General features: G+C 34.1%; 1 protein-coding gene across 1 annotated transcript in view; it reads left to right on the plus strand.

Annotated features, from left to right (window-relative positions):
• Positions 1–307: 307 nt before the first annotated feature.
• Positions 308–15,302, plus strand: part of LOC306856652 (succinate--CoA ligase [GDP-forming] subunit beta, mitochondrial-like) — a 115,235-nt gene continuing 100,240 nt past the window's right edge. Inside the window, exon 1 of the mRNA XM_079396015.1 lies at positions 308–424. Within this exon, the coding sequence (XP_079252141.1) occupies positions 341–424 (84 nt within the window). The 5' untranslated portion in view covers positions 308–340. The remainder of the gene's footprint in view (positions 425–15,302) is intronic.

A 15,302-nucleotide genomic window follows, 5' to 3' on the forward strand; every position in this document is an offset into this window, starting at 1 on the left:
ATGTAAATGATCATATTTATGTAATTATCTACATTTAGGCTACGTAATTATCTGCACTTTATATATGTATACTGTATACAATAATACTTTAAGAATACCTTCATACAGCATATAGTATGTACATTCATATAAATTTGTATACAACCAGATATGTGTGTGCAAATAAATTTTCGTCCTACCGGCTAGGGAGGTAGGCTAAATGAGATAATGTTGCAGTGCAAACAGCCCAATCCTGTTCTTTGGTTCACTCACAGGTTTCTGAAGACTGCAAAAGTCAGCCAACGCTCACTCTCACTCCTCACACACGTGTCCTCGCTACAGGACTTACTTCCGGTTCAACATGGCGGCATCCATGGCATGTCAGGCGGCTGTGAGAGGACTCCGAGCAGCGAATACTAAACAACTGCTTGTGAGCAGAAACCAGGTAACAGATCGCAGATCTGTATGTTTATCCTTTAGTGGGTGTTGGGACCAGCAGAAGAACGTAGTATTGCGTGATGCAGCTGCTGCCTGATGATGATTTATTCTGCACAATAACCATTTAAGCTGGCGTTGCTTGTTCATTAACCAGCGATTTGAATATATGCTTTAATAGAATGACACATAGACGGTCTCTGTGCTGCTTTGCAGAATTATTCGTTTACTGTTCAAACTGTGTTTGATAACTGCATATAAATACATTGCATAATCTGCAATTCATTTAGACAGAGGTTATGTTCAAAAGTTTCTGTTCTAGTTCTAAAGATCATCATTTCGTTCTAGATATTCTATTCTTAAATACCTTTTTCTCATAAGGTAATGATAGTTTAAACATTAGCTTGTGTGTTCTGCTATATGTGTTTCCCAGAATACTAATTCCTATAGGTGATGCTTTTTAATAATATTTGAGTGTTTTGAAGGCTTTTTTTTTTTTTCATAAGGCTAGAAATGATCGTTTCACCTTCAGGTTTGCAATAGGCCAGAATCACGTCCATCTATATCAGCCTTTGACCCGTCAGTGATGAAACTTTTTCTGCTGAGCTGGCCAATAACAATTTGCTGTCAGTCTACAGGTTTAAAGGTCATTTTTTTTATTTATCTTAGGTATACGCAGATTTCCCTCCTGTCATAATTTGTGTATTTTCAGCAATATACGTATTTTTGGCCAATTGTCTTATGTTCCTCTTTTGGTCTTGCAACATGAAGAAATGTTTAATGTTTCCATATTTTGGGTGTCATTTGACATGCGTACTGAAAGGTTCTTGTGCATAAACCAGGACAACAGGACAAAGTAGATCAACAGTGCGGTTTCAATGGAAATTCAGACTTATGGAAAGTCAGAGGCTATATTTTGACATTATAGAACACAACTCGGAGGAAAAGTTTCAAGTAGGTCATTGAATAGATCTGAGCTGCGCCTTCCATTCTGTTTTAATCCTGACTGATATCCCTAAAATAGTTCAGTGGCTGTTGGCACATAAAACAAATGTGTTGGTAGTCAGAGGACAGAGGCTTGCCGTCTTTAAAGGAACAGTTCACCCAAAAATGAAATTTGCTTAAAACTTTCCAACGCTTATTCCAAAGAGATTATTATTATTATTATTATTATTTTAAATGTCCTCAGTCCATCCAAGATGTATATGAGTTTGTTTTCCATCAAAGACATTTTGAAAACATCACATCTGTATGTTGTGACATTTTTATAAGCTTTTTAAAATCTCATTCTGATGGCACCCATTCACTGCAGAGGATCTGTTGGTGAGCAAGTGATGTAATGCTAAATTTTTGCACATGTTCTTTGATAAAGAAACAAACTCTTCTACAACTTGGAACTCTTCTACAACAATGGATTGAGGGAATGTTTTTAGCACATTTTCATTTTTGGGTGAACTTAAAGAATGGATGTTTTTGTCTTAAAACTACATTGGAATCAGTGAAATAAGGCATGCAATTTATTTTTATTTTTATTATTTTTTTACCTGTAAAGGACTGTTTTATAGGGCCTTAGAAATGATTTAGTTTATCCGAACCTAAATTGTAATGGTTCTGTGTTGTAATGTGTTCACCAATTTAGAGGCATCTGATAATAACAGCAGCCGTAATTTAATAGCAAAATTCTGTTTACGCATTATTGGCTTCACAATAAACCCCTTTGAACACCACAGATGTCGCGTCTGCTTCCTTCAGACATCAATATCATCTTAAAACAATTTTATTCTGAAATTGCTTCACACAACAAGCACGGCATCTCATAAATCTTTACGCCGGTTTGTACACAGAACAAGGGCTTTAAACGTTGGACGTTCTGCCTAAGCATCTTTCCAGCAACTTTAGTACTGACTGACACAGACTGACCTGATTTTGCAACTTGATTCAGTCAATTTATTGATTCAGCTCCCAGAATGCAGCATTGATGTCATTGTGAAAGTCTGCTTTTCAGTTTAAATTTGTTTTTAATTAAATGACTAAATCCTTAAATAGACCCATTTTCTAATATCTAGTACTTTTTTGACCTTAATATTATTATTTTGTCCCTGAGCTGGAGTTTGAAAATTATATCGAGAGGTTCTGTGCTAGAAAATGACATTGGATCAACAGCAATTTGGTGTATAAGGCATCACTTCATTACTCTATGCAGTCCATAAGATGTGGTTTAGTAGTGCATGCAGAGTGCTTAGCAAGCATATATTTTCATTTCTGTCGTATAATGAGATGCAACAGGGCACAAGCCTCATCCATCTGAGAGAGGTCCTGCTCTAATGAGAAAATACATAGTGCCAAGTGCAGTTATATTATTTTTAATGAAATGACTTATTTAAGTCTTGTTTAGTATCAGGGAGAAGTGAAATTTTTATGGTAATAGAAATGCATTGGTTTATATCAACATATGATACAGACACTAATAAAATGCAGATTAGAGCAGCCTTTTCCATTTTTCTCTCAGTTTGGGCTTCTCATGGTTGGATCAAATCCATGTTTCACCATCTCCTTAGGAGTCTGGCTGTCAGCCAGTTCCTGACAACGATCAATGAGCTGTTTTTATTAATCAGTAACTGCATACGTTGTCGTTTGCACTTTGCACTAGTTCTGGGTAAAAATATCAATTTTCTGATTAATTGTGATCTTCGCTTTAACGATCACAAAACTGATTGCTGAAATCCCAGGTTCTATCTTTTACTCCAAGCCAGTGTTACCGCTTTTCAGTGGCAGCAAATATACAGTACAATTTTCAATAAGAATTGCATGTTATTAGGAAAATGAATGTGCTGCAAAATAATTACAAGAAAATATGTCTCTTTTGAGGTTTCCTCTCAGACAGCACACAATGACAATCAGCATAACTATACACTAGTTCATGAACACAAATTCATTTTTAAATTTTTTTTGTGACCCATTTAAAGCTTTTTTGTACTTTTTCACTGAAGGGTTTCACTGACCAAAAAGAGTATTTCATTTTTGAATCAGACTGGTTTAGCTTTGTGCTTTATTCGAAAGAACCGGTTAATAAGAGTCGTTTGTTCATGAATCTGAATACACTACTAGATTGGTATATAGTAATATTATACTGTATGGTATTAATATATGATAATCAAATAATACTTTTATACAATGCATGCAATTTGGACATTCCGTGTCAACTCAACCAGACGACCCTGCCTCGAATTTCTGATTTTGCTAATATTTTGTTGTTGTTGAAAGAAATACTTAAATGAAGAATAAAGCCAAAAATATCAAATGTCATCGATTGTATATTTACCGAGTAATCCACTGTTTTGAAGAGGGTGGTCAAAATGCCAATTTTCACCTGAGATTCAGTGCCAAAGTTTGCATGCCTGTCTGGAATTAAACCATTTAGGGCCTTACAAATGAAGATTCCGAAAGAAAAGTTTAATAGAAACCAGAATCTAAAATCATAATAAGATAACTTTAAAATTTCTTGAGTTGCAGGCATGCAAACTCTAGAAAAAGAAAATTTATGGAACTCAAAAAGGTATTTCCTATGCAATTGATAGAGGAAAAGAATATATATTTCTAGTTTCAGCATTATTTGTTCTTTAGACATTCTTCTTTAAAAGAAAAGAAGTACCATATGTATGCAAAATGACTCGCATTTGGTTTTTGACCACTGAAAATGTGTACAATTTAACAATTCACTACTGGAGCCATACTGAAATTGCAATATCTCTGGAACTGACCATATAAGGCCTTACAAATGAAGTTGCCAAAAGGAAAGTTTGTTAAGGCTTGTTAAGGCATTGAGATCTATTTAGTACCTCTTGAGTTACAGCCATGCAATCTTTGGAGAAAAAAAAAAACTTAAAGTGCCTTTTACCCATTTTTGAACGGTCACCATTGGCACATAATGATTTTACTAACAGACTTACCAATCTCTGTGTAAAAATAACATGATGTTGTTATCTTAAGTCTGCTGTTAAGTAATTTTTACCCCCTCTGAATCTCAAAACAGTGGATTACTAAGCAAATTGATAACATTTAATATTTTGGCCTTCATCACTATACACATTTATATTTCTTCAGAAAAAATATTGACAATCAAAATATGTTTTTGAAATTTGGTTGATTTGACACGGAATGACCCAATTACTTTTACATACTTTTCATTGGTAATCAAAGTAGACATGAAATATACACACATTATTCAGAATTTGGTCAACTAATCAATCAGAATCAGATTGAATTGGGAAATGTGTATCAATACCCAGCCCTTATTCATAATGCACAAAACTGCCCACCCAACTGAGTGCCTGAGGTTTTACAAAATCTGTTATTTTGGACTTTTACCACTGAGATAAGAGGCAGTGATTAGCCAGCTGCCAGTCCGCTTTAGTGGAGCTCAGGAGCCGTGTCTGGCAGGTATGTATCACGGCAATTCACTCCCATCTTTTATGACAGCTCGAAAATTAGAGATGGCTTGTCAATGACAATGCCCCAAAAAGAGAGATGGATTTTAGATAACGCCAACACCGCCTCAGAAATTCCTGTCTGGACCTAGAGATAATCCCAGAGCTGTTTTCCCCAGCACAACCCATGGCCGCGTCTCCAAACTTAAAGGAACATTTGCCGCTGCATTCGTTCTTTACGGCGGTGAAAAATCTTTACGCAAAGATTGTCGACGTCAAAGCTAATTCGCCTCACAAGGCTGCAGCAGCTTGAAAAGCTTGACTGGAGTGTCGAAACAGGACCAGGGGAGTCTGCTGGATGAGGCTGCGTGCTGAATATTTTAAACGAGGGGTGGGAGGGTGCGACTCCTCTGGTGCAAGAACTTCAAACAGCAGGCGTCTCTCTCCCATCTGTCCACAGCAAGAACACATTTACATTTCCTGGCCGCCAGGGATACAGTAGAGCAAGTTAGCTGTAACCGGATTTGAATATCGTTTCGCCAAGGTTAATAGCCATTTCTGTTGCTCATGAGGGCTGTTTAGGCTTTTTCAATAATTTAGGAAGGCGGTAATCATTTAGAGTTCTGTCGGCAGTCTTGAAGGAGAGGTGCCTCTTTTGAATGCTCCTGTGGGACTTTTATTCCGGTCCATTTGGGATAATTTTTCTGTAATGATGATTGTGATGAGGTGGTATTTAGTGTTAGAGCAAATTAAAAGTTGTTATACCGTAACTGCTGTGCCAATGACAGTTGTGAAAAACTTTGAAAGTCTATCTAGATATTTATTCGATTGGTTTGTGTTCCCGTGGATGTCCAAAGGCTCATTGTTGAAAGCTGAAGAGCATTTTAAACTGCTTATTAAAGGAACAGTTCACTAAATATTACAGTTCTGTCATTATTACTATAACTCTTGTGTTGTTCCAAACTTGTAACACTTTCTTCTTCCATTGAACACAAAAGGAGAAATTCTTGAACTGCGGGTCGCTCTTATTCATGCAATTACAATGAATGGTAACAATGGGAACATTCAAGCTTCTAAAAGGTCAAGCAACCACCATAAAGGTATCATAAAAGTTTATTTGTGTAAAAAACAGATCGAAAGTTATGCTGTTATTCAAGGAACTACTGCAATTGGATCATTGACTGAGTTGATCTTGCAAACAAGGTTAGTCAGATTCATGGACAATTTAAACCATTTTCAGTTGCCAAATCAGCAGAAATCCACTGAAAAGTAAAAAAAAAAAAAAAGATCCTTCAGAAATCATTTTAATATGCTGATTTGGTGCTCAGATATCAATAATGGTTGTTATTATTATTATCAGTGTTAAAAGCCTTTTTGCTGCTGAAGATAAACCATGTAAAGTTCAATGAATATCTATTTTGAAATATTTTGTAATATTTTAAATGTCACTTTTGAACAATTTAATTCTTGCTAAATAAAAGTATTTCTTTCTTTCTTTTGTTTTCCCTTTCCATTTTTTTTTAAATCTTACTTTCCCATTCAAAGCAGCAAAGCAGTTTTCAATATTGATAATAATAATAATAACAAAAAAGTCTTACTGGAGTAATTATGCTGACAATTTTAAACTTCAAATATATTAAAATGGAAAACAGTTATTTTAAATTGTAATAATACTGTATTTTGTGATGCATACTATAACAGTGTGTGTATATATACAGGTCCTTCTCAAAAAATTAGCATATTGTGATAAAGTTCATTATTTTCTGTAATGTACTGATAAACATTAGACTTTCATATATTTTAGATTCATTACAACACAACTGAAGTAGTTCAAGCCTTTTATTGTTTTAATATTGATGATTTTGGCATACAGCTCATGAAAACCCAAAATTCCTACCTCAGAATCTGTGGGATATTGTGAAGAGAAAGTTGAGAGACGCAAGACCCAACACTCTGGATGAGCTTAAGGCCGCTATCGAAGCATCCTGGGCCTCCATAACACCTCAGCAGTGCCACAGGCTGATTGCCTCCATGCCACGCCGCATTGAAGCAGTCATTTCTGCAAAAGGATTCCCGACCAAGTATTGAGTGCATAACTGAACATAATTATTTGAAGGTTGACTTTTTTTGTATTAAAAACACTTTTCTTTTATTGGTCGGATGAAATATGCTAATTTTTTGAGATAGGAATTTTGGGTTTTCATGAGCTGTATGCCAAAATCATCAATATTAAAACAATAAAAGGCTTGAACTACTTCAGTTGTGTTGTAATGAATCTAAAATATGAAAGTCTAATGTTTATCAGTACATTACAGAAAATAATGAACTTTATCACAATATGGTAATTTTTTGAGAAGGACCTGTGTGTGTGTGTGTGTGTATATATATATATATATATAAAATTTGCTGTGTTATTGAGACTTTTTTTAGAAAGAAAATCTAATTTATTAATAACTTTTGATCAGTAGTGTGCTTGTAGCGCTTGAGTCATATGAACCACTTTTATAGAACTTCTGCATCCTTTATGAAGCTTGATGTTCCAGAGATGGAAAAGCGTGATTGGAACCAAAGTGAATGGTGGTGGAATGCTGGTATATGAGTGAAATCTCATTTTAATGAACTATTCAGTGTCTTTTCCCACGTCCATTTGTTCAGACTTGACCTCACTCCTCCATACCTCTCTCCTCTGAATGATGTTCCTTATTAACTCTGCTAATTGCTAAATTCATATCTGCAGAGAGTTGCCTTCACCTTCAGCCCGTGTCTGTCTTTAGGAGATTAAGGCAAAAGCGTATCTCATGATGCAAATCTCTGCGATCTAAATCCTCCAACTACGCTAACACACACACACGTCACGGCCTAGCGGAGTTCTCTTGTCAACTTGTCAAAGGCTGCTGCTCATCTAGTGCCCACCTGACCTTGCTGAACAGAAGTCATATGTTAAAATCAGACTATGAAAAAGAGCTGAGAGCATTCAGAGGTCACAAATGACTTTATTTGTTTTTTCCCCAGCACGAGCTAATTAACTCATTGCTTCGTTATCCAACATTGTGACTTCGAAGGAATATTGATGTTCCAAAAAGTTTCACCATTTGATCTCTAATTAGCTTGTGCAAATGCTAAAGCTGTATAAATACAACTTATTAAAGTATCTCAGATAATCTTCCAGTAATGAATTATCAACAGCTCTTTATTAGCTCCATTGTTTTAACATTGGTATTGTATTATTCATGATAAATGGCAGCTATCATTTCTGAATAAAGTAAACCAATTAGTTACAATCAGGAATGGGAAAATGTGTTAATTTCTTAAATCAAAACGCCCCTCAAGGATTCCACAAGTTAATTAAATGTGAGGCCGTTTGGAGGTGCTAATTAGGAAGAGTCATTTCAAAGGGTTTAGGGCAGAGCTATGACTAGTAATGAGGATTTAACCCCTGGAGACTGCTGGCCTGTGACTGTGCTATGAAGTCGACTTGGCCGCTCCTTAAACACTGTTTGTCGAAGCATCAGATGCTGATAATTAGGGAAAGAATTAACATATAACAATGTAGGGGACTTGAAATGTGTAACAGATAGGAACCTCATTATATTAATGATACCAACTTGTTATAGTTTTTTTTTTATTCCTTTTGTAACATTTAAAGCTTTTTATTGTATATTTATACATTTCCATGTTATGAAAAACCCTAAAACCCGAAATACAAACTTCCTTTCTATATTCAAAGATTCTGAAGATTCAAAATATTAGATGCTGATAATTAAGGAAAGAATTAACATATAATGCAGGAGGTCCATATGGTTTGCTGTGTGACTAGAAATGCGTAAGAGACAGGTAGAGGTCCTTTGAAGCATTATAATGTATATTTGCACTTTTATTTGTACAGGTTTCTCATTCATGTTATGAATAATTTTTAAACCTAAAATACAAAGTTCTATTCTGTTTTTAAAGTCACTAAATTATCATAAAGTAGAATTGGGTGGAATTTTCAGGAAACATGAATGATGTCTTTTGCAGGCACGTCCAGAAGGGGGGGCTTTGGGGGCTCGAGCCCCTGCCCTTTTTCAAAATTGTTCAAAACTGCCCCTCTCAGACAAATAGCAATGATATTGTGGTCAATTAAACAAAATGCATTTGAATTCTAATTAACATGAAAATTTGTACAAAACAGTAACTACTCGCTCAAAAGTCGGAAAATTCGTGGTTATTTTTACATATCTGTCAATCTGAGGCATTGCTATGGGCTGCGTGCGTTTTCGGAAACCATAGGTTTTCGAGCCATATATGGCTCTTTCAGTGAGTGCATATGGGTCGACGGAAGGAAAAATTATTTCATCAATAATCAAAGCTAGTGTGTCGATTTAATTAAAAATCCATATGTTACATATTTTTGAATATTACATAATTCACCAATGCCCATTAGTCATGTAGGTACACCAACCAATCATGATCTGGCACAAGAAGTTCAAATTTCATTGGACAATATGGGAAGTGTAGCGGTTATTTTCCGTTCTTATTCATAAATCGGTTGAAAATTACATGGAACCGACGAGCTTATTTGTGGAGCGATCTGCGGTTTGTCTCATTTTATAAATCAAATTACATCGCTGGGAAAATGTATGCTAAATGACTACAAAAGCACTGCACAAAACCGTGCAGTGCCAAAATGGTAATCAGTAGGCTGTTCAATTCACTTATATTTATGTAGGATATATACACCATTTACTAGGACTATGAAACTATCTTAGTTAATGAAGCCCAAGTGCCACCTACAGGCCTATTATGTTTTTTTTTATTATTTTTTTTTATTGAATGCATGAAGTAAAAAAAACAATAACAGTAGTCATCTTCAAATCACAACAACAGTCCAGGGTCATTCAGTTTTTCAGTCCAGAGGATGTGCCAAGTCCTTCAACAAAGCCACTGCTCTTATTGCTTTCAATTCAATAGATTTAAAATACATCTTCAATTCAAGTTTGAATCTTACAAAAAGAGGTGTGCATTTAGAAAATTTACATTTATGAATATGATATTTAGCTAAAAGGAAAGTAAGGTTTATGAAATAAGTATCACTTTTTTTCACATTCATGAAAGCCAGAAATGACATTGCTATAAGTACATTTGATAAAGTCAAGAATGTCACACCAAAATGATTCAAGAGCAATTCCAGAATAAATGTAAAGAAGTTTCATTGTTTTCTAAACAGAAAGAACAGTTGGTATTAATATCATTCTTAAGTCTTTTAAGAGAGCACTTATCCAGGTAAATTCTATGAATCAACTTAATTAAGTTGATTAATTAAGTAATTAAATATTTGTGAGGTAATGACCAAACTTTCTTCCAGGGAATATCACTTACTAAACCATTCCAATAAGAGATTACATAAGGCACAGACATAGACTCCATCTGAAACAAAACTCTCATTTTCTTATTGTTTTCTGACTTGGATGACGAAAGGCACTGTTTTCCAACAAATGTTTCACAAAGATCCACTGAGTGACATGAGATTGGAAAAGAAAGAGCTCTAAAAAGCATGAGAAGTCCATGTGGCACTGCATCAGCAACATTGCAAACTCTTTCGGACTAACAGCAATTCCATGCTTAGCTAAAAACTCAATAAGTAAAGCAAAAAAGTAATTACAGATTGAACCATTTTGATTGAAAAATTGAGACACAAAAATAATACTATTTTTAAACCAATTTTCAAAAAAAAAAAGAGATTTGTGTTTATACAGTAGATTCTTGTTATTCCAGATTAGATACGAGTGAGGTGTAAAATTGTGTTTAAAAACGAGGGACCAAGCCAACAACATTTGCCTATGAAAAAGAGATAATTTGACAGGGATTTTCATGATGTTATAGTTGCAGATTAATAAATTTAAACCACCTAGTTTAAAAAAACAACAACATTAGGGATCAGATTCCATATAGATGAGGGCTTCTTTTTTTTAAGAATGGCAGTGTCATCATTCAAAGAGAGAGCAGCGTATGTTAGTCTTGACAAACCTTCAGCTTTGGCTTGTAAGATTCTTCCCTTCAATGACACGTTGGAGACACATATTCAGTTTTTTTCTGAGTTCTCTCAATGGATTAAAATTTAAGGAGCTTCTTCGATTTCATGTTTTGTTATAATAACACCTAAATAAGATACCTGATCTTTGATTTGAAAATTACAAGAATTACATTCTTTGATGGACATCAGTTCACACTTTGAGAGGTTCAAGAACAGGTCTGATGCTTTGGAGAATTGCTGGATATACTTTAGTGCTTGATTAGTCATTTTATAGTCATTGTTAATGAGTGTGATGGGTCGCCAGTTGTCTAAATTGGTAAGATCTTTCTTGGGTTTAGAAATTAAAGTTATGATACCTCGCATCAATGTAGGAGGTAAAGCCTCTTTTTCAATACTTTCTCTAAAAACCTTTAAGGTTAAAAGGGGAGTAAGTTCATCAGCAAATAATTTGTAAGTCCATCACACCCTGGGGACTTATTGTTTTTCAAACTCTTAATTACTCTTTGTGCTTCCTCAGGAGTAACAATGCTATCACAGAAAAATCTATAACTTTCGGATATAACCTTAACATAATTAACCGAGTCTAGAAACGAGGACGTTGTCTGCTCTGAATACCTTGAACTATAAAGATTCTTATAAAAATTGGCACTGTAGTTTGCTATTTCCTTTGGATCTTTAACAATTTTGCCTTCAACACAAAGTTGTTCAATTGTTGAGAGGGTCAAATTATGCTTTTCTAGCTTAAAAAAAAAAAATGCGGAATTGAGTTCTCCCTCTTCGAGCCATTTTTTCCTGGATCTTATATAAGCACCCCTAGCCTTTGATAAGTACAATTCATCCAATTTAATTTGCAAATCTGCAATTTCAGATTTTTCTTCTAGAGACATGCAATCAAAAGTATTAGACTGAGATAATTTCATGATTAGGTTGTCTTCAAGAACCCTTCTTTTTTTGGCTAAAAGTGTTCCAACTTTTCTTAAATAAACACCTGTCTCAAACTTAAAAAGCTCCCAATTGGTACCAAAAGAATTTTGAATTGTGGCTGTTTTCCAATAGCTAGCAATTAATTCTTTAAATTTATCCTTTACATCTGGTAATTCTAACAGTGAACTGTTAAGTTTCCACAAAGCTCTGCATTGGCCTGTTACAAGCTGCCATTAAAGGGGTATTAATAAAGTTAGTTTTGTGGTCGGTCAACAGGGTACATTGAATGCCGACATTCAAATCAAAATTTGACATACAGTTTGATATGAGCCAATAATCAATACGAGATTGTGTTGAACCACTTTTGTTGGCCCAAGTAAACTCTAAATTGTTAGGGAATCTCTCTCTCCAAATGTCCACCAATTCAAACTTGTCTATTAGGTCTAATAGTGCAGGACTAGAACAAGTGGTCCTTTTTGGAGGATATCTGTCCAAAGAATTATTAAATGACATATTAAAGTCTCCTCCTAGAATGAAAAATGCATTAGAAAACTTATTGGACCAACATGTAAGCTTCTCATCTAATTTGTAAAAAAAAAAAAAAATCATTATCCAAAGAATTATTGTACCCATATATATTTCCGAGAACTACAGTTTGTTGGTTAAGTGAAATTACTAATAAATGAAAATGACCTAAGCTATCTGATTCTGACCCAAATATATCCCCACCAAATTTGTTTCTCAAAATGCTTACACCAGCTGAGTGTTCGGTGCCATGTGAACTCCAAATATCGTTACCCCACTGAGATTTCCACCATTTGTAATCATCAATAGTCGAATGACATTCCTGAAGAAAACAGAAATCTGATTTGTGTTTTTTAGCAAACAAAAAAAGAGCTTTTCGTTTGACACTATCCCTGAGGCCCTGGCATTAAAGGATATTAAAGACAATGACATGAACAACGAACTATATAGAAAAGAAAAGAACAAAGTTTGAGTGAACCAAAAGAGTACACTCGTTCAATCACTGTACTCCGAAAAGAGCAACAACCACAACAACGGCTCAACCGGGAATAAGTTCAGAGAATAACAACGACTAAGTATAAAAATAAAGTCAAAATATATAACCTATATACCCCTATTATGTGAAGTGTAGGCTGGCGAAATGGTGACGTGAAAGGACTTTATTATACGGAGTGTCTTTTACACTAAGTGCAAATAGCCCGCCTTGTTGGCAAAGGCTATTTACATATTTATTAATACTATAATTTACACTCAGTACGTTATCATCACATACTGTTTTATAATGTACTACAATACTGAGGTGCAGATAATTGCCACTATTTGCAATAAGTAGTATAAACAGCAGAAAATCTTGCTATTTTAACATATAGTGTAAATAGAATCTATAGCTTTTTGCACTTAGTGTAAATAGCCTCTGCCTTTATTATATTACCATTTTTATAATTATGTAGCATTATGAAAGTGTCTTATGCTCATCAAGCCTGCATTTATTTGATCAAAAATACAGAAAAAACTGTAGCCTAATATTGTGAAATATTACAATTTAAAAGAATGTTTTTCTATTTTAATATACATTTATGCTAATTTTAATACAATATAATTTATTTCTGTGATTCAAAGCTGAATTTTCAGCATCATTACTCCATTCTTCAATGCATGGTCGTTCAGAAATCATTCTAATATGCTGATTTATTATCAATGTTGGAAACAGTTGTGCTGCTTATTTTTTTATTTTTCTTTTTTTTTATTTTTTTATTAGAACTTATGATACTTTTTTGGGGTTCATTGATAAATAAAAAGTTTAAAAGAACAGCATTTATTTCAAATAGAGATGTTTTCTAACAATATCAATCTTTACTATCACTGTTTCTATCAATTTAACAAATCCTTGCCGAATAAAAATTAATTTCTTAAAAAACAAAAAAAAAACTGACCTCAAACTTTTGAACAGTATTGTATATTGTTACAAAAATTATATTTTAAATAAATGCTGTTCTTATTTAACTTTTTATTCATCATAATCCTGAAGAAAAAGTATCACAGGTTTTCAACATTGTTAATAATTCAACATTGCATAAAATGCTAAGTAAATTAATAAAGCATATTAAAATTTGATTTGATTAAATAAATGCAGGCTTGATGGCTATAAGTGACTTCTTGCAAAAATATAAAATAGTAATGTATCCAATATTTTGACCTATAATTTCCCTGGTCTTTTGTGATATTTATCAGTTATTTTAGCATTGCTATTTCAAATTACTTTTGTTTTTATATTTTCTGTTATGGATTATTTATTTTATTATGTACTTTTATTAATTTTATTAGTTTTTTTATGTGCTTTTGAAATTATTATTATTGTTTTTCAGAAACAATTATTTTTAATAGTTTTCATTTTAGTTAGCAACAGCACAGATATTTTCTGATCACTGATGTCTATTTGTTTCTATATAGTTATGCAGGAGATTCCTTTACCCAGGGAAAAAGAGGGTTTGATATATGGGAATGGAAGATGGGAATACAGTAGGTTTTGAATGTAAAATATGGGGTGATTATACAAACGATATATGCATTTTTAATTTTTTGCACGGAAGTGCGTGAAAAATTATCTCTCTGGTTTAATGTTTTTTTTATTATGCACAATGAACCAGCATTGCCTTCTGAAAGACCTCAAGAAAAGCTCTCATAAGCCTGTCCTCAGAAAATCTCCTTGTTTGAGCTTTTAAGCTCCTCTTCCTTCTCTCGGAAGAATTGGGTTGGTCAATACAGATTTGTAAGTACCCCCTCATGAATATGTAAATGTAAAACCTATTTTCCCCAGTGAGGACAGCAGTTGTGTTGCTTAATTTTATTTTATTTTTGTATTCCTGCAAAAACTCTTTTAGGAATCAATTCTTCATCGACTTAAGATTTCCATTCTCTCTGTCTTGCTGATGGAGCAGCCTAATGTACAAGTCATGCTAATGTTGAGGGCAGACTAATAGTGTACTAAATGTAGTCTCCATTGACTTGCCTGCACTGTCTGGGTATTTGGCACATTGAGTAAGTCATGTTTAGCAGATGAGTGATTACATTTGATTCTCTCTTGTGGTAAGGACGAATGTTGATTTATTTCCATCTTGTTTTGTTTTGCATAGTGATTGTGTCTCATCCATCAGCTAGATGCTTAAATCATGTCCTCCTGAGTTACTCTAACACTTCACGTCATCTGCCTGGCCAGAAGCAATGAGATCGGATCTCTAAGCAGCTGCTTGCTTTCAGTTTGTTGCACTCTGGTAATGGTGGATATGGTCAGGCAACCTAATAATGTTAGTTAAAGATGAAATTAAATCATAATGGATCATATTAACTTCTATAACCCATGTTCAGTCTTATTATGTTGATTATGATTCATGATTGTTATTCTAAAGAAAAACTACTACTTTTGATGTAATCAAGTCCATGCAGGTGGGGAAAATGAAATATTAATAGGGATGCAAAATATTGATTTTGCAGTGAATGGG

The sequence above is a fragment of the Barbus barbus genome (assembly GCF_936440315.1).
Source record: "Barbus barbus genome assembly, chromosome: 37".
NCBI classification, from domain to species: domain Eukaryota; kingdom Metazoa; phylum Chordata; class Actinopteri; order Cypriniformes; family Cyprinidae; genus Barbus; species Barbus barbus.